The sequence below is a fragment of the Antennarius striatus genome, chromosome 14 (assembly GCF_040054535.1).
Source record: "Antennarius striatus isolate MH-2024 chromosome 14, ASM4005453v1, whole genome shotgun sequence".
Lineage (NCBI taxonomy): Eukaryota > Metazoa > Chordata > Actinopteri > Lophiiformes > Antennariidae > Antennarius > Antennarius striatus.
The window spans coordinates 19,962,813-19,983,525 of NC_090789.1; the positions used below are offsets into that span (position 1 = coordinate 19,962,813).

At 48.9% G+C, this 20,713-nt stretch overlaps 3 protein-coding genes across 4 annotated transcripts; 1 reads left to right on the forward strand and 2 right to left on the reverse strand.

Annotated features, from left to right (window-relative positions):
• Positions 1-109: 109 nt before the first annotated feature.
• snapin (SNAP associated protein) lies at positions 110-4,605 on the reverse strand. The gene is made up of 4 exons (XM_068333106.1): positions 4,395-4,605; positions 3,338-3,384; positions 3,145-3,263; positions 110-1,023 (listed from the first exon to the last, which is right to left on the reverse strand). Exons 1-4 carry the CDS (start codon positions 4,502-4,504, stop codon positions 916-918), a joined length of 384 nt encoding a protein of 127 aa, XP_068189207.1. The 5' UTR covers positions 4,505-4,605; the 3' UTR covers positions 110-915.
• An 809-nt stretch (positions 4,606-5,414) lies between these two features.
• ilf2 (interleukin enhancer binding factor 2) lies at positions 5,415-13,646 on the reverse strand. Its single transcript, XM_068332771.1, has 15 exons — positions 13,548-13,646; positions 12,892-12,951; positions 12,472-12,514; positions 12,200-12,304; positions 12,030-12,107; positions 11,672-11,774; positions 11,289-11,354; positions 11,007-11,123; positions 10,662-10,740; positions 10,478-10,565; positions 9,188-9,249; positions 9,000-9,114; positions 8,802-8,892; positions 6,150-6,313; positions 5,415-5,593 (listed from the first exon to the last, which is right to left on the reverse strand). Exons 1-14 carry the CDS (start codon positions 13,550-13,552, stop codon positions 6,162-6,164), a joined length of 1,164 nt encoding a protein of 387 aa, XP_068188872.1. The 5' UTR covers positions 13,553-13,646; the 3' UTR covers positions 5,415-5,593; positions 6,150-6,161.
• A 770-nt stretch (positions 13,647-14,416) lies between these two features.
• On the forward strand, positions 14,417-20,277 carry LOC137607674 (eukaryotic translation initiation factor 4 gamma-like). Of its 2 annotated transcripts, none has more exons than XM_068333587.1 (7): positions 14,417-14,563; positions 14,779-14,966; positions 15,462-15,544; positions 15,997-16,136; positions 16,608-17,095; positions 17,882-18,040; positions 19,169-20,277. In XM_068333587.1, the coding sequence occupies exons 1-7, from the start codon at positions 14,503-14,505 to the stop codon at positions 19,217-19,219; spliced, it is 1,170 nt and encodes a 389-aa protein (XP_068189688.1). In that variant the 5' UTR covers positions 14,417-14,502; the 3' UTR covers positions 19,220-20,277. The 2 variants fall into 2 exon arrangements, with proteins under 2 accessions (XP_068189688.1, XP_068189689.1); XM_068333588.1 differs by having other exon boundaries at positions 16,084-16,136.
• The last annotated feature ends 436 nt before the right edge of the window (positions 20,278-20,713 follow it).

Consider the following 20,713-nt stretch of genomic DNA (forward strand, 5'->3'; position numbering starts at 1 on the left):
TGGTACACGTCTACTGATAGACGATCCCGTTAAGAACATGTTTCATATTAGGGATACCGAAGTCATCGATCACCCTCTTATGTAAATGTCAAAGGGAAACTGTTAGCAGTAATACCACAGCAGTACTTTAATGACAACAGTGACAATAACATTCCTGTATTACATATTGATTATCTATTGGACGGCATCTTCCTACATCTGAGGCTTCTGACCAGACAGTGGTTATGATGCTGATGCTAATACATAAATAAATGGAATGGCATTTCAGATATTACAAGTCAGATGTAAATAAAACACAATTTTTAAAGGCAGTAATTTCACGGTGATTAATTGTAATTATTGTTCAAATATCTCTGCAGTGTGACGGAGTTCACATTGAATTACAAACACATTGTGACTGAAGAGAACGTTCAGCTCAACACAACCTAAATGTAGACTGATCATCATTCGTGTACATCGACATGTAGTCATCATGGAGTCTGTTCACACTGGGTCACTGAACAAACTCCAAACACGTGTTTTATTGGCCTTTTTTGAATAGAGAAAAGATTTTCTGACGTTAACTGTAACAAGAAACCCCAACAAAGACCTCTCATCACAGCATCATCGTTGTTCTCCTGAACTGTTCTACTTAGAACTCTACTGCAGATCTGTTCTGTATTCAGTCTATGAAACATTAAAAGGCTTCTCCTAGTTGTTGTTTGACCTTCTCTCCATAAAGAGTTGGTTGGGTTACATTTGTAGGATGTTAGACAGAAGCAGGGGGCCAGTTGACTTTAGAGACATGAAGGTCTTCATGAAGGTAGACCTGAAGGTCTTCATACATTTTATTTCCTTTGAAACACAGAGCGAACGCCTCTGGATGTCTCAGAGTTTCCCCCAGTGAGACGTCTCCAGGGGGGTCTCAGTCCTCAGTCAGGGTTTACTGGGGGAGCGAGAGGTGAAGACCCCAGAAGCCTCCAGCATGGTCTTCCTCCTGGCGGTCTCCTTCGCCACGTTGTGGTTCAGTCGCCTCAGACGCTCCTGAGGGGAAACATCCCATCATCCTGTCACGTAGTGTTTAACTGGCTGTTAGCCCGTGTGTTCATGATTAGCTGGACCAGGCTGTGATTGGAGGGATGGGCTGGTAGTGGCCCGACTAATATAGTATTAAATACAAGGAATACTACAGTACTTGTAGTAATAGTGACACCACTACTGCTGTAGTCGTGGCAGCGTTAGCAGCAGTGTCAGTCAAACCCGTCTGACATCTGTATATTTTATATTTGATATTACCATCGGTGTATTTCACTGCATATTTTTCTTTCATATACTCTTAATATATAACTTATTCATTTGATTACTTCTTAATTTTATTCTTCTCCTTAAATTATTCTTATCTTTATTTTTATTTATGCTGTAAGGTGGGAATTTCCTATTTTGGGATCAATAAAGTAAATAAATCCACTCCTTCATCCATCATTCATCCATCATTCATCCTTCATCCATTCATCCACCATCCATCCATCCAAAATTCATTAATCGCATGTGGTTCCTGAAACAGATTAACGGTGAGGACCGATGGATCACTGTTCACTCCTGGTGTGAATGTCTGCTGATCCTGTAGACCAGGGGTGTTCAACTAACGTCACGGAGGTCCGGTTAGAAAAATGTCCTCTTAGTCAAAGGTCTGAACCCGAGTCCAGTCTGTGTCTTATAGCCGGTCCCTCTGTCCACATGATCAGTTATTATCTATGATCAATGCAGGATGTGTTTAAGTGACCTCACAGCTAGCTCTGTGACCTCACAGCTGGCTCTGTGACCTCACAGCTAGCTCTGTGACCTCACAGCTGGCTCTGTGACCTCACAGCTAGCTCTGTGACCTCACAGCTAGCTCTGTGACCTCACAGCTGGCTCTGTGACCTCACAGCTAGCTCTGTGACCTCACAGCTAGCTCTGTGACCTCACAGCTAGCTCTGTGACCTCACAGCTAGCTCTGTGACCTCACAGCTAGCTCTGTGACCTCACAGCTAGCTCTGTGACCTCACAGCTAGCTCTGTGACCTCACAGCTAGCTCTGTGACCTCACAGCTAGCTCTGTGACCTCACAGCTAGCTCTGTGACCTCACAGCTAGCTCTGTGACCTCACAGCTGGCTCTGTGACCTCACAGCTAGCTCTGTGACCTCACAGCTGGCTCTGTGACCTCACAGCTAGCTCTGTGACCTCACAGCTAGCTCTGTGACCTCACAGCTGGCTCTGTGACCTCACCACACATAAAAGTAGACCCAGGAAAATACATGTTAAGCCTTCATGTTGGACTGAAGAACACACAAACCTCAGGATTAAAAATAAAGTGTAAACAGAGCTGAATAATCCTTCTTTTCAGAGACCCCCGCTTCAGATCTGTGCCCCTCTGTCAGCATCTTATTGCTGCATACATGCCCCCCCCTCTTGTGTGTCAGTGGTGTTACACCCAGCAAAGAGCTCCTTTCTTTGTGAAGGAACCTGACACACACACACACACACACACACACCTAGACACACCTACACACACACACACCTACACACACACACACACCCACACCCCCCCCCCCACACACACACACACGCGGTTCTCTGTTCATGGTCCTGATGTTCTGGTTGGACCTGACGTCGGGACTGGTTTCATTTCTTCCACACATCATCTCTTCTCCCTCTGATAAACTCAACACCTTAAAGCTCTTCTCCACAACTGCCCCCTCACTAAAAGATGTTTCTGTTGCCCCAAACTGCACCACGCCTTTAGTGAACCTCCGTTTGCATTGTTGTGGGTCATTCTGCCCTCAGCTCTGCTGTCCCCCTCCCCCTGGGCTCCTGTAGGGGAACTAAAGCAGTAGAGAGCGGTCTCACTTCCTGGTAGGCTGACAGGTAAAGAAACGATCTGATTGGCTGAACTGAGTGGATCTATTACCGTATTAACTGGAGCAGCGCCCCCCCCCCCGTCTGTAGCCGCGACCGTCACAAAATCTACTCTGGTGAATTTATCAGGGAGGGGTCACGGAGGGGTCACGGGTCCAGACAGAACCATCACCAGGGGTCCGCCATCTGGTGACCCCTGGTGATGGCTGTGGGTTCCATTCCCGCCCTCAGGTCACTGGGGGGTCACTGGGGGGTGGGGGGACCCACCTGGGCGTTCTGCAGGATGTTGTTGACCAGCACCACCCTCCTCCGGGCGTTCAGCAGCTTCTTCACGTAGGGGTCCAGGTCCAGCGCCACCTTCTGGTGCTCGTTGATCCTGCACAGCTCTGCAGCACACACCGGAAACACGTGACACGTGTCCTCACGTGACTAAACCCAGTGACGTCACCCAGGAACTCACCTGAGGCCAGACCGTCGATGTGTTCCCGGAGCTCCACCTGGCTCTCCCTGTGGGGGGCGGAGAACGGCGTTAGGGGGGGGGGGGCACCGGGTGACGTCACACCTCACGGGACGCGTCACGAGAGATGCTGTCACGTGACACGAGATGAGCCGCGGCTCCCGGTGGGCGGACGGTTCCTACCGGGACCTACCGGGTATCTACCGGGACCTACCGAATACCTACCGGGTGTCTACCGGGACCTACCGGGTATCTACCGGGTGTCTACCGGGACCTACCGGGACCTACCGGGTATCTACCGGGTGTCTACCGGGACCTACCGGGTATCTACCGGGTGTCTACCGGGACCTACCGGGACCTACCGGGTATCTACCGGGTGTCTACCGGGACCTACCGGGTGTCTACCGGACACCCACCGGGACCTACCGGGTATCTACCGGGACCTACCGGGTATCTACCGGGACCTACCGGGTATCTACCGGGACCTACCGGGACCTACCGGGTGTCTACCGGGACCTACCGGGTATCTACCGGGTGTCTACCGGGACCTACCGGGTATCTACCGGGTGTCTACCGGGACCTACCGGGTGTCTACCGGACACCCACCGGGACCTACCGGGTATCTACCGGGACCTACCGGGTGTCTACCGGGACCTACCGGGTATCTACCGGGTGTCTACCGGGACCTACCGGGACCTACCGGGTATCTACCGGGTGTCTACCGGGACCTACCGGGTGTCTACCGGACACCCACCTTGACCTACCGGGTATCTACCGGGACCTACCGGGTATCTACCGGGACCTACCGGGTGTCTACCGGGACCTACCGGGTATCTACAGGGACCTACCGAACACCTACCGGGACCTACCGGGTGTCTACCGGGACCTACCGGGTGTCTACCGGACACCCACCGGGTATCTACCGGGACCTACCGGGTGTCTACCGGGACCTACCGGGTGTCTACCGGGACCTACCGGGTGTCTACCGAACACCTACCGGGACCTACCGGGTGTCTACCGGGACCTACCGGGTGTCTACCGAACACCTACCGGGACCTACCGGACGGAGTGCACGTGCAGGTCGAGCTGCTGGACGGCCGGCGTCAGCAGCTCCACCAGGCCGTCTGCTATCACGTCTTTCCCGGAGGGGGTCTCCGCTACCGCCGCCATGCTGACCGGAATGGAACCGGAACTGCTCTTCTTCAGCTCCGACAGCAGCCGGTGTCCACCGGGGAGGCTCCGGGTGCTGCCACCGTGTGGCCGTGTGTGGTACTGCATCTGTGTGTGTGTGTCTGGTGTGTGTGTGTGTGTGTGTGTGTGTGTGTGGTGTGTGTGTGTGTGTGTGTGTGTGTGTGTCCTGTGTGTGTGTGTGTGTGTGTGTGTGTGTGTGTGGGCTTCATCGATGTCACAAGAGGTTCTGGCTCCTTTAGCATTAGCATGTAGCTCACAGACTCCACCCCTGAACTCCTTCAGCATCTCCAGAGCTTCACACACCCTCCACCTGGACGGACCGCTGGTTGTCTGCAGAGGTTTGGGGAGCAGGAGATGATGATGTTCTTCACTTGTTCCAGAACCAGAACCAGGTTCACCTCAGACGCTGTAACGAGTGAATCCACGTCCAGGTGAGTTTCCTCTGGTCGCTGCAGGTTCAGGTGTTCAGCCTTTGTCACGTCTGTTCAGCCTTTGTCACGTCTGTTCACCATTTGTCACGTCTGTTCACCATTTGTCACGTCTGTTCACCGTTCTGATCGATCAGCTCTGGAACCGTTCACTGATCGGGGGGCCGTGACAAAGGTGGAGGTGGGCCACACCCGGCCCGCGGGCCTCAGTGCTGCTAACTGTTCTGACACACTTTGGACTTCTTGTTAAAATACAGACAAGATATTTTCAAAATACTGTAACACATACTAGTACCAGTGAGTCATCACACTAATACTGTAGTAACAGTGGTGTTAGTGACGCTGCTCGTCTTTTAACGGTCATTTCACTTTCACTGCTGTTGATCTACTCTCTTGATCTACCCTGTTGATCTACTCTCAGCTTTGACTCGTCAGTCTTCAGACAATAAAGAGATTCCAACTAAATAAAAAAACATTTAATGGAAGAATTAACTGTAACAAAGGTGAAGCCCACAGACGTGAACACAGACGGTGTCAGATGAAGCCCGTCGTCGGTAGAAGGACCTGCTGGTGTTTCTGTTCAGGCAGCCTCTGGACACCACAGACCAGCACCGTTCTCCAATAATCCCACCAGACGCTCCTGTGGAAACAAGACCAGCACGTTGTGGAAGAGTGGACCCGTCTAAAGCCTGGTGACACTCACCAGAGCACAGCGCCACCTACAGGCTGAAGCCCAGACGGACTCAGAACACATCCTGTGACTGTTCACCCAACCCTATCAGCACTAAAATAACCCCCCGAGATCCAAAGACCCCCTCAAGACAACTGGTCATGAGGGGGTCATCTACGTTCTTCACCACAAACTGTCTTTAATACTCATGTCTTCTAAAATCTGGTTTGTCTCTCGCTGAACAACTCCATTTGTTGTTCTGTTTCCTCCATGTTGGATTCTCCCAGCAGAACGTTCCACTGCAGAAGAACCGTGGAGTTCGGTTCCCCGTTATGAGAAACGTCACAGTAGTGACCATCACGACGTTTCTGGTGAGCTCTGACACTTCTGTCTCCTCTGACTCCGTCCTGTGTTCAGGACCTGGATCAGAACCGGTCCAGAACCGGTCCAGAGCCAACCTGTCGGTCCGGGATGTTACACAGAACCTGCAGTGTTAGGGGTGTGTGTGTGTTAACAACGCTCCCACCTGAACCCCCCCTCACTCCTGGGTCTCCATGCTCTCCTCCTCTCCGTCCCCCCCCTCCTCCAGAGCCTCGTCCTCCTCCTCCTTCCTCTCGGGGGGTTTCTCGTAGGCCTTCTCTGACGGGGTGACGATCACACCGTCCCACGTGGACATCTCTGTGGCCAGGTCTGAGTGCACACACACACACACACACACACACACACACACACACACACACACACACACACACACACACACACACACACACACACGTCTTGTGATCATAACGGTGAACCTCTAAACACAAACGTGTTTCACTAGGACAGAGTTCTGATTTCATTCATTGTTTAGGATAGAGTCTTCCTCTTTTCCTTTCAGCTTTTCCCTTCAGGGGTCTCCACAGCCAATCAGTGTCCTCCATCTAACCCTGTCTTCTCATCCTCTTCTCTCACACCAACTACCTTCATGTCCTCTTTCACTACATCCATAAACCTCCTCTTTGGTCTTCCTCTAGGCCTCCTGCCTGGCAGTTCAGAACTCAGCATCCTTCTACCAATATATTCACTATCTCTCCTCTGGACATGTCCAAACCATCTCAGTCTGGCCTCTCTGACTTTATCTCCAGAACCTCTAACATGTGCTGTCCCTCTGATGGACTCATTCCTGATCCTATCCATCCTGGTCACTCCCAGAGAGAACCTCAGCATCTTCATCTCTGCTACCTCCAGCTCTGTCTCCTGTCTTTTCCTCAGGGACACTGTCTCTAGACCAAACAACATCCCTGGTCTCACCACAGTTTTGTACACCTTTCCTTTCATTTTAGCTGAAACTCTTCTATCACACATCACACCTGACACTTTCCTCCACCCGTTCCATCCTGCCTGGACACGCTTCTTCACCTCTTTTCCACACTCTCCATTGCTCTGGACTGTTGAGCCTAAGTACTTCAAATCCTCCACCTTCTTGATCTCTTCTCCCTGTAACCTCACTCTTCCACTTGGGTCCCTCTCATTCACACACATGTACTCTGTCTTACTGCGGCTAACCTTCATTCCTCTCCTTTCCAGGACAAACCTCCACCTCTCTAGCTTCTCCTCCACCTGTTCCCTGCTCTCACTGCAGATCACAATGTCATCTGCAAACATCATAGTCCATGGAGATTCCTGTCTAACCTCGTCTGTCAGCCTGTCCATCACCATAGCAACAAGAAGGGGCTCAGAGCTGATCCCTGATGCAGTCCCACCTCCACCTTGAACTCCTCTGTCACACCTACACACACCTCACCACTGTCTTACAGTCCTCATACATGTCCTGCACCGCTCTAACATACTTCTCTGCCACTCCAGACTTCCTCATACAATACCACAGTTCCTCTCTGGACACCCTGTCATCAGCTTTCTCCAGATCTACAAAAACACAATGCAGCTCCCTCTGGCCTTCTCTGTACTTCTCTATCAACATCCCCAGAGCAAATACTGCATCTGTAGTACTCTTTTTTGGCATGAAACCATACTGCTGCTCACAAATGCTCACTTCTGCCCTTAGTCTAGCTTCCACTACTCTCTCCCATAACTTCATTGTATGGCTCATCAGCTTTATTTCTCTGTAGTTGCCACAACTCTGCACATCTCCCTTGTTCTTAAAAATGGGCAGCAGCACACTTCTCCTCCATTCCTCAGGCATCTTCTCACTATCTAAGATCCTGTTGAACAACCCAGTCAGAAACTCTACTGCCACCTCTCCTAGACACTTCCATACCTCTACAGGTATATCATCAGGACCGACTGCCTTTCCACTCTGCATCCTCTTCAATGCCCTCCTCACTTCATCCTGACTGATCTTTGCTACATCCTGGTCCACAACAGTCACCTCTTCTAGTCTTTGTTCTCTCTCATTTTCCACGTTCGTCAACTCTTCAAAGTACTCTTTCCATCTTCCCATCCCACTACTGGCACCTGTCAATAGACTTCCATCCCTATCCTTAATCACCCTAACCTGCTGCACGTCCTTCCCATCTCTGTCTCTCTGTCTTGCCAACCTGTATAGATCAGTCTCTCCCTCCTTACTGTCCAACCTAGCATACAAGTCCTCATAAGCTTCTTGTTTGGCCTTTGCTACCTCTACCTTCACCTTACGCTGCATCTCCCTGTACTCCTGTCTACTCTCCTCAGTCCTCTCAGTGTCCCACTTCTTCTTAGCTAACCTCTTTCTCTGTATACACTCCTGTACCTCCTCATTCCACCACCAAGTCTCCTTATCTACTTTCCTTCCAGATGACACACCAAGTACTCTCCTACCTGTCTCCCTGATCACATTAGCTGTAGTTGTCCAGTCATCTGGAAGCACCTCCTGACCCCCCAGAGCCTGTCTTAACTCCTTCCTAAAAGTCATGCAACACTCTTCCTTTTTCAGCTTCCACCATTTCTTCTTCTGCTCTGCCTTTGCCCTCTTGATCTTCCTCACCACCAGAGTCATCCTACACACCACCATCCTATGCTGTTTGGCTACACTCTCACCTACCACTACTTTACAGTCACTGATAGAGTAATCTACTAGTAATCAGATTACTACTGAACTGAATACTGCAGTTTAGTAGTTTAGTCCTGCCCCACTCACAAGTGTGTGTGTGTGTGGTGTGTGTGTCTGTGTGGTGTGTGTGTGTGGTGTGTGTCTTACAGCTGGCGTCTCCCTCCAGGCCGAGGATCTTCCTGTAGCCTCCGTGCGACAGAACCCTCACCAGCGTCTGAGCAGTGAAACACACCATGTCCTGCACACACACACACACACACACAGACACACACACACACACACACACACACACCTTTGTCACAACACAGCTTCACACCCAGTGGTAGTGAACCCCCCCACACACACCTGCTGCTCCAGAGTCATGACGGTGTGGACTCTGAAGTTGCCGCTCTCACAGGGGTCGGTGATGCCCACTGAGCCGGGCAGGAAGAGGCCGGCGGCCAGCATCTGGAGGCAGCGTCTGGAACACACAGCAGATAGAGCAAACGTCTGCTGGGGGGGGGGGGGGGGGCAACGGTCAGCTGGGAACACACCTGTAGGCCACGTTCAGAGACAGAGGCTGTCTGGAGGGGTTGTTCATCACCGCCGAGTGGCCCTGAAACACAGGGACACCAGGTCACCACTGGGGGGCCCCCACGAGCCAACACACAACCCCCCCGCCCCCATACTCATGTCAAACCAGAGTCAGGGCGGTGGGGGTTCAAATCATTAGCAGCCATAATTAACCACAACATCAGTTATCTCTGTTTACCGCTGGAAACCTGAGTAGGTGTGAACGCCTGGTGAACACCTGCTGTTCCCTCAGGTGTTCCCTCAGGTGTCCCTGGTGAACACCTGCTGTTCCCTCAGGTGTTCCCTCAGGTGTCCCTGGTGAACACCTGCTGTTCCCTCAGGTGTCCCTGGTGAACACCTGCTGTTCCCTCAGGTGTCCCTGGTGAACACCTGGTGTTCCCTCAGGTGTCCCTGGTGAACACCTGCTGTTCCCTCAGGTGTCCCTGGTGAACACCTGCTGTTCCCTCAGGTGTCCCTGGTGAACACCTGCTGTTCCCTCAGGCGTCCCTGGTGAACACCTGCTGTTCCCTCAGGTGTCCCTGGTGAACACCTGGTGTTCCCTCAGGTGTCCCTGGTGAACATCAGGGTGTTCTCATCTGCGTGTCTTTGACTCACATTTTTTGGGCTTCAAGCCTTAAATACTTTCATTCAACAAAAATATTCACAATCTTTCCATTTCTCCACTGAGATCTAAACCCAGAAATCGTCTTCATGTTTTGATCTGACACGAGAGTCACTCAGGTGAGTCTCGAGTCACGCAGGTGAGTCTCGAGTCACGCAGGTGAGTCTCGAGTCACGCAGGTGAGTCTCGAGTCACGCAGGTGAGTCTCGAGTCACGCAGGTGAGTCTCGAGTCACGCAGGTGAGTCTCGAGTCACGCAGGTGAGTCTCGAGTCACGCAGGTGAGTCTCGAGTCACGCAGGTGAGTCTCGTGACGAGAAACTGGCGTGAGTTTCTCGTCACGAGACTCGTCATGTTGGGATGCAGACATTTTTCTCGAAGTGCATCCCAGGATGCACTGCTTTCTGGAGGTAACATGGACTCTGCATCAGTGTGTTCTAGACCTTCACTGTCGCCACGACCAGTCAGTTACGAGAACGAAGACAGAACCATAAAAACACTCCAGGGTGAGATTAGTGAAGATCAACAGTGTAGAACCATCTATGAAGATGTTTCTGAGCATCTCCAGGACTCAGCGACTCCTGTGGGTTCAGAACATTAGACACTGGAGTCCTGACTGGATCAGTGGTCGGTCTGAACGTGTTGACTCACCAGCAGGTCCAGGATCCAGGGGGTGAGGGGTTCAAAGCCCGGGAAACGCAGCCTCAGGTCCTTCAGCAGGCGGATCAGCACCTTCACCCTGATGGTGACCAACATCCCATCAGTGAGGGCTGCTGACACACACACACACACACACACACACACACACACACACACACACACCAGCTCTACTCACGTGGACTGGGAGGCGTTCTCCTCAAACCAGCGGGCGTGGCGGATGGCGGCCAGAGCGCTCTGCAGCACCTTGATGTCCACTGGAAGAAGAAAAACCACAGCAGACAAGTGGAAGCCAGCAGCATGACAGTGATATAATGATAACATATACATTATAATACATATTATATACATTATATAATAATATATTTCAAGGTCAGAGACAACGAGTAATGTCAAGCAGAAGCAGAACCGGCGTCACGGTGGAGACGTCTCTGCTTCTACCTGACGTCACCTCTCCTGACGGATGTGTGTAGGGTGGAGGGTGTGTGTGTGTGTGTGTGTGTGAGTGTGTGTGAGTTCGTACGGTGGAGTTCCGCGTCCAGCTTGCGCAGGTTGGGAGGAACGGTGGTGATGAGGATCTTGACGGTGGCGTCTGCAGAGCTGATCTCAAAGCCCGTCTCATTGGTCAGCATGGACAGCACTGGAACAGAGTCGGTCAGCTAGCGACAGGATGCTACATGTAGCCTCACTGGTGATCGATCACCAGGAACAGCTGGTGATCGATCACCAGGAACAGCTGGTGATCGATCACCAGGAACAGCTGGTGAGCGGTCGGAGCGACGCCCCGTCACGGAGTCCTGCTCACCTTCTGAGGGGTCCTGAGTACGGAGGGTCTCCACCACCTTGTTACCGAGGGCGGCGACCGCCTCCACTGTGGAGAACACACACCGTCACACACACCGTCACACACACCGTCACCAGGTGACAGGGTGAACCGTAGTGATGACTGCTACGACTATTAGTACTACTACTACTACTACTACTACTACTGCTATTACTACAGTTATATAGTTGGAACACTTTGGCTGGCCGGGTGAGAAAGCCTGATGGGCCGTCCACGGCCCGCGGGCCGTAGCTTGCCCTTTCCTGCTCTAGTTGTGTTCTCCTCAGAAAGGTGTGTTACACCAGCGACTTCTAGACACCAGCATCCTGTTTTCACAGGTGACATCACTTCCTGTGGCCACTCACGTGTGGGGAGGATCTTGAGGATCACCACCAGGTCAGCCACGTTGTGTCCCGTTGTCATGGTTCCCTTCTTGTAAGAGCCCACCTGACGCACCTCCTCGATTTGCTGTGGACAGACGGTGTTATTAACATGAACTGATGTTATTACACGGTTATTACAGATTCTACACAGGCACGGAAAGGACAGACGTGTTGGACGCCGGCTTCTCTAGAGCTCAGTGATTCATTCATTCATCGTTAATAACCTCGTCCTCCACTGTCGCAGGTCGTGGGGTGCTGGAGCCTATCCCAACAGACTGCGGTCGTGAGGCAGGGGACACTCCAGGCATGACACCAGTGCATTTTAAAAAGAAGAACTCACCACTTCAAAGTTTCCAGGAGCAACAATCAGGTTGTCGATGACGTTGTTGATCTTTGTGACCAGGGACAGGATGGACGACTAAAAGAACAGAGCAGAAAACAGGGTTTCTAGGCAACCATAAATCACATGTCAGAGGGACTGACTGATGATTGGTTGATGTCTGTCCTCACCTGCTCTGCAGGCGTGGGGCTCAGGTCCTGGTTCCTCTTCAGCAGACACTCACTGAAGGAACTCTCATCAGGAGCAGGCTTCACTCTGGGGAACGCCATCTCACACTGGGGACACACATCAGTGGGCATCAGCGCACACACACACACACACACACACACACACACACACACACACACACACACACACACACACACCACAGCTAGGCAGGTCCAGCTGCTGTGAACCAGCTAAAAAGGATCAACTCAGAGCGACACGCCAACACGTTACTCACCACGTAGAAGTCAAAGGGGATGTGTGGGACAAACGGACGGTACCTGCACAGGAACGAGGGGAACACGCCGTTACCATCGCCACACAGAGTGACGTGTGAATGCATTCATCATGTGACCGGACGTGGAGGGAACCTGAGTGATGCTGTCACATCAGGCCGCATTGAGGAACAACTGGGGGTCAGGAGGGTCCTGAAGGGGTTAACGTCACTCCAACACCAAGACGACAACATGAGTCAGACATTTTTATAACACTTTGAAGGAGATTAAATTTTGGGTTCAGGAGTTGTTCTCAAAACTCTGTAATGGATTCTGGTTTTGTAACACCCCCCTGAAGGACCCCCCTGTAGGACCCCCCAGCTCCACATGCTGGCCCTGAAGGTGCTCCCAGGACCAGTGGAGCGGCTCGGTGTCTGACTCACCCTTGGACGAGACCCCCCCGGGATCCGAAGCGGCCCCCTCGGCCCCTGCCGCGGTCCCCTCTGGGGGCAAACAAAGTGACGTGAACACATGAGGTCACAATCCTCCTTAAGATGGTTCAGAGGCTCCACTGTCCCACTACAGATTCAACGACCAGAGCTTCCTGACTGCTGCGCGTTCATTCAGTCACTCATTCACTCATCCATTCATTCACTTATTCATCCATTCATTCACCCATTCATCCATTCATTCACTTATTCATCCATTCATTCACTTATTCATCCATTCATTCACGTATTCATCCATTCATTCATTCATTCATTCACTCTCGTTAGCTAGCTCTGTAATGTTAGCCAGAGTTGCATATTGACAAATAACCAGTTAGGGAAGTGTTTTCATGTTCGTCACTAAAGTCACATAAAAATCTTCTTTGTGGACTAAATGTGTGGAATAAACCGGCCATGTTGTCATTAGCTCGCTAGCAGGCTAGCCGACAGAGTATGCTAACATCTAAAGGCTAGGCTAACATCTAAAAGCTAGGCTAACATCTAGAGGCTAGGCTAACATCTAAAGGCTAGGCTAACACGGGACCTGCTGACTGTAATCGACAGATTCCAGCGGATCCTAAATGTTTCTAGATGCACACGTTAATAAATACCTCATTGCGTACGACGTCTTGATGGTTTTGTGTGAAAACTGTGAGAGAATCGTTGTCCGCACCAGCCGGCTTCTCCGTGACGGATGCTTCCGGTTAGTCTTCTTCGTGGGTTCGTCTTTGGGCTCAGCGGCGCCTGGCGGACATGGAGCGACGTCACTGCCCCCTGGTGGAGGGAAGAGTCAACAGTCACACATTCGGTGGAGCGCTTCAACGAGAAAGGGACTTTCTTTCCTCCCCAACAACAAACATGGCAAAATTAAACGAGATCAAATGTATGACCTTCAAGGTAAGAAAATTAAATACAGACAGACTGTATTGTTGGTATTTATAATAGGAGTAGTGGGGGTATTGTGACATTTTTATTTCTTTTTTTAATTATACGTGGACATTTCATGTGTAACATCATAATTTTTGTATCATTGGTTTCATCAGCCTATTCTATATAAAATAATAGGACACCTGCGTTTAATCAGAGCTAGATACAGCCTCGTACGTCAGTCCAATCAATCTGAGCGAGTGGGAAACTGTTTCAGTGTTGTTTGACTCCATTTCTTTCTAAACAAAACCTTTATTCTCCATAAAGTTTCATTTGACAATCAACCCTGACAATAACTTTGACGACAGGTTCTTAGCAGTTCCTGCTTTTTCCTTTGTCAGTAATCTTAAGATTAGATAATTATTTTGAATGAAAAGCTTGAAAGCTTGAATAGCTTACAGATATCTACACAAACTAAATGAAACCACAATTATCCGCTGGACTGTGGCCAAAGTAGCTTGAGTTTGCACTTGAGACTAATTAAAACTGAATCATAGGGTCACAAGTGTGTGTTAGATATCATTCATTTCATCCCTGCCCACTCTTATTCTGGATGGATAAAACCCTTGACATGAAAGAGTGCAGCACGTTTAAGCTGGGGATCAGTACTGGACCACACTTACCTAACGTGTTTTCACCATGGTCCAACAGAGATGGCTCGGCACCTGTGCTTTGTGCTTAGTGGCCATGGCTATTTCAGGTGAGACATGCACGTACATTAATAGATGATTGAGAGAATGAAGTAAATGCTGTAGTTTGTAACTCAGCTCATGACATCATTTAAACAAAAGAGACTTAGATGTCCTGCTATGACATGATGGGATATTTTCGTTGTAAGAGTGCAGGGCTATGACTATATTCAGGGCCATTTTAATGTGACGTGTCAGTTTCTGTCGGTGGTGCTGAACCCTGCAGGCCTCCTGACAGTCCAGCCGCCTCACCAGAGTGACCAGCCCCCGGTGGAGCCACACGGCTCTACTCCACAGACTCCACGGATCGCCTTCTTTTTGCCGATGGAGATCACCAACAGAGTCTTCACTGACGCGCTGCTCAACCCAGCATCTGATGACTACCAGAGCCTGTATGAAGAAGTCAGTGACCTGGTGAGATGGACACAGATGAGCAGATGATCTCCTAACAGGCTGTACCTGCATGGAGGCGCTGCTGGACCGTCTACCAGATACTCCAGAATGGAGACTTATTCATTTCATGAGTTTTATTACATTTCCCTTTTTAAGATGCGAGTACATAACCTAGTAGTTCTGTATCAGATTTCACAGTAAAATAATGATTTGATTAATTGTTTTGTATTTTCATTTTTTTCAGTGACAGTCTTCTGACCCAATCTGCCGTTGGTCAGTGATTTGTTAGAACTGTCTGTAATGTTTTCAGTGTGCTGTGGTGTAGTGAGGAGGGTTTGAGGCCAGGATACCCAATCATTGTGCACGATTGCAGTAAATTGTATGTACTCTGGATGCAATCCAATAACATAAGTGAACAGGGTTGAAGCCGTGAACACTATTAGGTAATAATGAATGCTATAACCTGTCACTGCCCTGATTACTCAACATCTGGCAAATTTATTTTTCCTTTTGCAGCTTGAAAGCATCTATAACTGCTCTGACTACAACACGTGTCCAACAGACGTGTTCTATGGAGGCATCACAGCGATGACATTCAGGTGTCCATATCTCTCCAATATAAACACACTGTTTTTGTACATATGTAACTGTACTTCCTGTAGCTGTGTACCACCTCAAGGGCCACATTCTGTATTGTGAAGACTCTATTTGAAGACCAAACATGTTGTTAGAAGGTCTGTCAGACCCTAAATCCTTCAAAAGTAGAAAGTAAATGCAGCCCTTGTGTCCCTTTGGCCCATTCTCTCTACGCATTTTACATTTATGTGGAAAACACACACACACACACACACACACACACACACACACACACACACACACACACACACACACACACACACACACACACAGTAAATCTTTATCACTCATGGGTCCATTCCTGTTGCCACAGTCTTATCTCTGATCCTCTGACCAGATGAATTTACAGCAGTAGTGTCTAAGCTGTGTAAAACTGTGCTTATGATAATGATTATATGATAATTTTATTTTACAGATCTGGATCAGTGATTGCCACTCCAACTGTAGTCTTCAACACCTACTTCATCAATCCATCCATCATCCATTTTTTCTTCTTTACCAGAGCCAACACTGTTCAGCCCCAAACGCTCCAGCTGAATCTGAACTTCACAACCAGTAAGATCTGGCTTTGTACGCATCACTCACTAACACACCAATGGGAGACGAGCCCGTTGGACTGACGTCACACCTACCGTTACTGCACCGGAATATGTTTGAATATTCATGAGTAGGGGACTAGGCTCCCCTGGAGGACTTCTTTAATGTAATGCACTGATTAGTTTATATACGTTTGACATGTTTAAGTCATGCGAGATTGTAGTTATTCATTACAATCATCATGACAGACACCTCGAAAATGTCTGCATTAAACATTTGACCAAATGATTCTTATTTACAACAGCCAACATAGAGACAAATGTTGGTTGTATGTTGTGCCATGTTTGTGACAGTTTGTGACAGTCATGTCAGTCTTATACACACACTTTCAAATAACATTCTGCCGACTGTACAATATGTCGCTATATAATGCAGTAGGTACAAAAATGGCATTTATCTCATAACTCATGTTTCTATTTTTTCTTGTAGAGGACAAAATAACTTTAGCGATAGCGTCCACCCCCACCACCATCAACACGACCACGGCAGCCACAGCTACACCTGCAACTCCCACCAGTGTTACAGCCACAACTCCAACTGCCAAAGATACGACAACCACAACTACAGCCACCACCACAACTACAACAGCAACAAACACATTGCAGCAAACATTAACAACTGCCTCTATTACGACACCCCCACACACCACAACTACCACGAGCACCACTTCCCCAATACAGGAACCAGCTTCAACCACCCGGATAATTCATGGGAACCAAACACATGGAGTTAAAAAACTAGCCGTGAAGGCTACAACTGGGAACCTGTACAACAAACACACAGACTCCCCCAGACAGGCCAGCGACCCCCCGCCAGCAGGTGACAACAGCAATGATTGGATACGTAGATGGGGAACGGCTATCTTGGTGTTAGCTGCCGCCAACTTGTTTTTACTCATCGTCATCTTCATCATGATGGTGAGTGGAATAAAACACACACTGTCACCGACCAGGGTTTACTACGAAGCTCTATGTGACACATGAAGACAGCTACTGATTGTGATGACTGCTGGATTTACAGATGCTGTGGACTGTATGTAGTATATGACAGTAAACAGAGCACTGAGATTGTTTCCTAAGTTGCTAAGTTGGGGTAGCAGAGTGTCAGCTGAAATAAATCCATGAGTCCTCAGGAGAGTCTGCTGTTATCTTTGGATTTACCTTCCTGATCATAGAGGTACCGTTGAGACGAGAAGAAAGAAGAGTTAGTTCAGGAGAATCTAGACAGGAACAAAGAGACACAGAGTATAGTCTATAAGTGGTTTAGACCCCAGGAGGCAGTACGTCAGTTGCCTGGGAGCCAACACACTGATGGGATTGGCTAGGCTGACTTCATGAAGAGGGCTTTTGATGGGGACGATCTGGTTGGAGGTTCAAGGTGTCTGTTGTTGAGGTGAAGGGGATGGAGGTGGGTTTCAGTGGCAGCTGAAGAGAGCGAGAACATATTCAAGCTAACAGCCTGCAAGTGATTGGCCATCAGGAGAATATGACAGACTGTGATTGGATAAATGGATAACGAGGTGCTCAAACCTGAAGTAGAGGGACAGTGCTCATGACACAAAGAGCATGCACAGAGATATAGTCTGAGGTTTTGCTAAGCTTGATCTCTCTTGTGATGTTTGATTGTTTGCATTATTTTTAGGACAAACTCAATGAATATCGCTTCATATCATTATTCATCTATTTGATGCTTCTGTTTTCCAGTTTGTTCGATGGTGTGGTAAAAAAACAGAAAATAATCATACAAACCCTTTTGAGGATTCTTGTTACTTTGAAAAGAAACAACTCCCCCAGGACCCTCTGCCAGCGTACACACCAGGAGCTCCAGCGATCCAGGGACCAGGACCAGTCCCTGTCACGGCTGTAAGCACTGCTATCTGTCTGTCTGTCTGTCTGTCTGTCTGTCTGCCTGTCTGTCTGTCTGTCTGTCTGTCTGTCTGTCTGTCTGTCTGTCTGTCTGTCTGTCTGTCTGTCTGTCTGTCTGTCTGTCTGTCTGTCTGTCTGTCTGTCTGTCTGTCTGTCTGTCTGCCTAGTGGTATTCTAGTGGTATTCTAGTGGCAGCCTAGTGGCAGCCTGGTGGTAGCCCAGTGGTAGCCTAGTGGTAGCCCAGTGGTAGCCTAGTGGTAGCCTAGTGGTAGCCCAGTGATAGCCTAGTGGTAGCCCAGTGGTAGCCTAGTGGTAGCCCAGTGGTAGCCTAGTGGTAGCCCAGTGGTAGCCTAGTGGTAGCCTAGTGGTATCCTAGTGGTAGCCTAGTGGTAGCCCAATGATAGCCTAGTGGTATCCTAGTGGTAGCCCAGTGATAGCCTAGTGGTATCCTAGTGGTAGCCTGGTGGCAACCTGGTGGTAGCCTAGTGGCAGCCTGGTGGCAACCTGGTGGTAGCTTAGTAGTAGCCTAGTGGTATCCTAGTGGTATCCTAGTGGTAGCCTGGTGGTAGCCCAGTGGTAGCCTGGTGGTAGCCTAGTGATAGCCTAGTGGTAGCCTGGTGGTATCCTAGTGGTATCCTAGTGGTAGCCTAGTGGTAGCCTGGTGGTATCCTAGTGGTAGCCTAGTGGTAGCCTAGTGGTATCCTAGTGGTAGCCTAGTGGTAGCCTAGTGGTATCCTAGTGGTAGCCTAGTGTTATTGTTGCTTCAAGATGTACAGCTTCCCTACATCGCAGATTTTTAGTAGGTTGTCACATGATACCTTACGCGCATTCTATTGGCTGATGGCATCTGGAAGTGCACTGTGTTCCGAGACTCTTTGATAGCAGCGCACTTACGTGAAACACAAAAGTGTTTTAAACAGTCTATCAGAGTGTTTTAAAGGTAATACAGATAGAAGGTGGTTTAATATCAGGATGGGGGGGGGGGTAGTGAGGGATCACTGTGTTAATGATTACAAAGACAAGAATGCCGCTAGAAGAGAAGAGAAACATGGGCAGATGCTACACGCTTACTTAAACACACATGTTCAGGTACGCGTGGTCCACAAACGTTTTTTTTTTTATTAGGGGGACGTGCCCATGAAGACCCGGATTGGATTCTATGCTGTGAATCCCTGATGGATGATTTGGAGACACCAGCAGTAAAACAATGTGTGAACAGAGCTGAGATGTTTAGGACCCGGTGACTAGAGGTTGGTGGAGGGTTCACATTATGAACAGGACATGTAGGAAGACTCACATCTAACCTGGGGTGTGAGCACAGGGGTATGGTATCTCATATATCGTTGGGTTAGGGTTAGCTTAATTTAAAGCTAAGGTTTTGTTGCAATCATCTGATAATTATATAAAACTCATCTAACAACCACCCCAAGGTACCGCAAAAGTACACAAGTACTGTATGAATGAGTTCATGAACACTGCTCCTCATTCAGTTCATAAAAACATGTGTTTTCTTAAATTGATGTTTAACTTGGTTATTAAGTTCAAAATAGTTCTAAAGTTAATAATGAAATAATTTCTGAAGGTAATCAGAATCAGAATTTTTATATTCTTTGCAACACAGAAATTAAAGTTCGGTCCTGAAGCGCCCCCCCCCCCATGAGTAGAACCTCCTGTGTGTAGAGAGAAAAACACGTTTAACTTCACGCTAGGCTGTTTGTCAGAGGAACAGTCACCTGTACCTGCGTGTGTGTGATCACACCTCACTGTTAAACACTATCGTCAGCACACAAACACCACCAAGCACAACCTAATCTACACAATGAAAGCAGTTGTCATGGAAACAGAAACAGCAGCGACGCCGTTCCAGCATCCTGCATCGCCGTGAACGAGGTGGCGCCCATGAAGCCGTTCCGTTCTGTGGGCAGCGAACCCATGACCAACAGAGGGGACGTCACGGAGCCACAGGCGGGGTGTTTGGACTGTGTTGACCAATGAGATTCACTGATCCTGATTTAAATGTTTACTGCAAAACATGACTGTCCATATCCATATCCATACATTACTTAAACATTTTTAGACAGGTTTTGTTATTGTTGTATGTAAACAATCCAAAACATGAGAAAATTACAACGTTGGAATATTTAATTTAGTGTAAAACTTTGTTCTAATAAATGTATGATTTTCTGAACGTTAATCACAATCAAATCAAAGAAACATGCAATAAACATGTAAACCTGAACTGTTACTATATTTTGTGTGGCCTTGTAGACTATTTTTGCACATGAGACATTACAGATGATCAACGTCAGTCGCTGGGATGAGAACAAGAACAAGATTTAATGTTTGCAGCAGTTTTCTGCAGTGTTTGCTAAGGGGGGCTGATTCTGCCTGCAGAAAAAGAAAAAGAAGAACATACTGTTTGTTTTCCCCTTGGGGAAGTTATTTTTCCCATCCAGTCTATTTTCACACACGTATGTATACGGTACAGACCCTGAAACACCCACACAGGGGGGATAGAACAACATGCAGGTGAATAATGGGGGGTAGAGAGGCGGGCAGCTCCTCTGTGAGCAGCTTCTGGGGGACGGTGTCTTGCTCAAGGGCACCTCGGCAGTGCTCAGGAGGTGAACTGACATCCTCTACTGCCAGTTCACGGGATTCAAACCGGGG

Coding starts and splice junctions, on each gene's coding strand:
- snapin (XM_068333106.1), bottom strand. CDS start 4,504: ATGGCGGCGGTAGCGGAGACCCCCTCCGGGAAAGACGTGATAGCAGAC. Junction 3,385..4,394: donor CTGCACGTGCACTCCGTCCG/GTAGGTCCCGGT, acceptor CGCCCCCCACAG/GGAGAGCCAGGTGGAGCTCC. Junction 3,264..3,337: donor CATCGACGGTCTGGCCTCAG/GTGAGTTCCTGG, acceptor TGTGTGCTGCAG/AGCTGTGCAGGATCAACGAG.
- ilf2 (XM_068332771.1), bottom strand. Junction 11,355..11,671: donor CCTCAAGATCCTCCCCACAC/GTGAGTGGCCAC, acceptor TGTTCTCCACAG/TGGAGGCGGTCGCCGCCCTC. Junction 8,893..8,999: donor TCATGACTCTGGAGCAGCAG/GTGTGTGTGGGG, acceptor GTGTGTGTGCAG/GACATGGTGTGTTTCACTGC.
- LOC137607674 (XM_068333587.1), top strand. CDS start 14,503: ATGGTCCAACAGAGATGGCTCGGCACCTGTGCTTTGTGCTTAGTGGCC. Junction 14,564..14,778: donor AGTGGCCATGGCTATTTCAG/GTGAGACATGCA, acceptor TGAACCCTGCAG/GCCTCCTGACAGTCCAGCCG. Junction 16,137..16,607: donor GAATCTGAACTTCACAACCA/GTAAGATCTGGC, acceptor TTTTTCTTGTAG/AGGACAAAATAACTTTAGCG.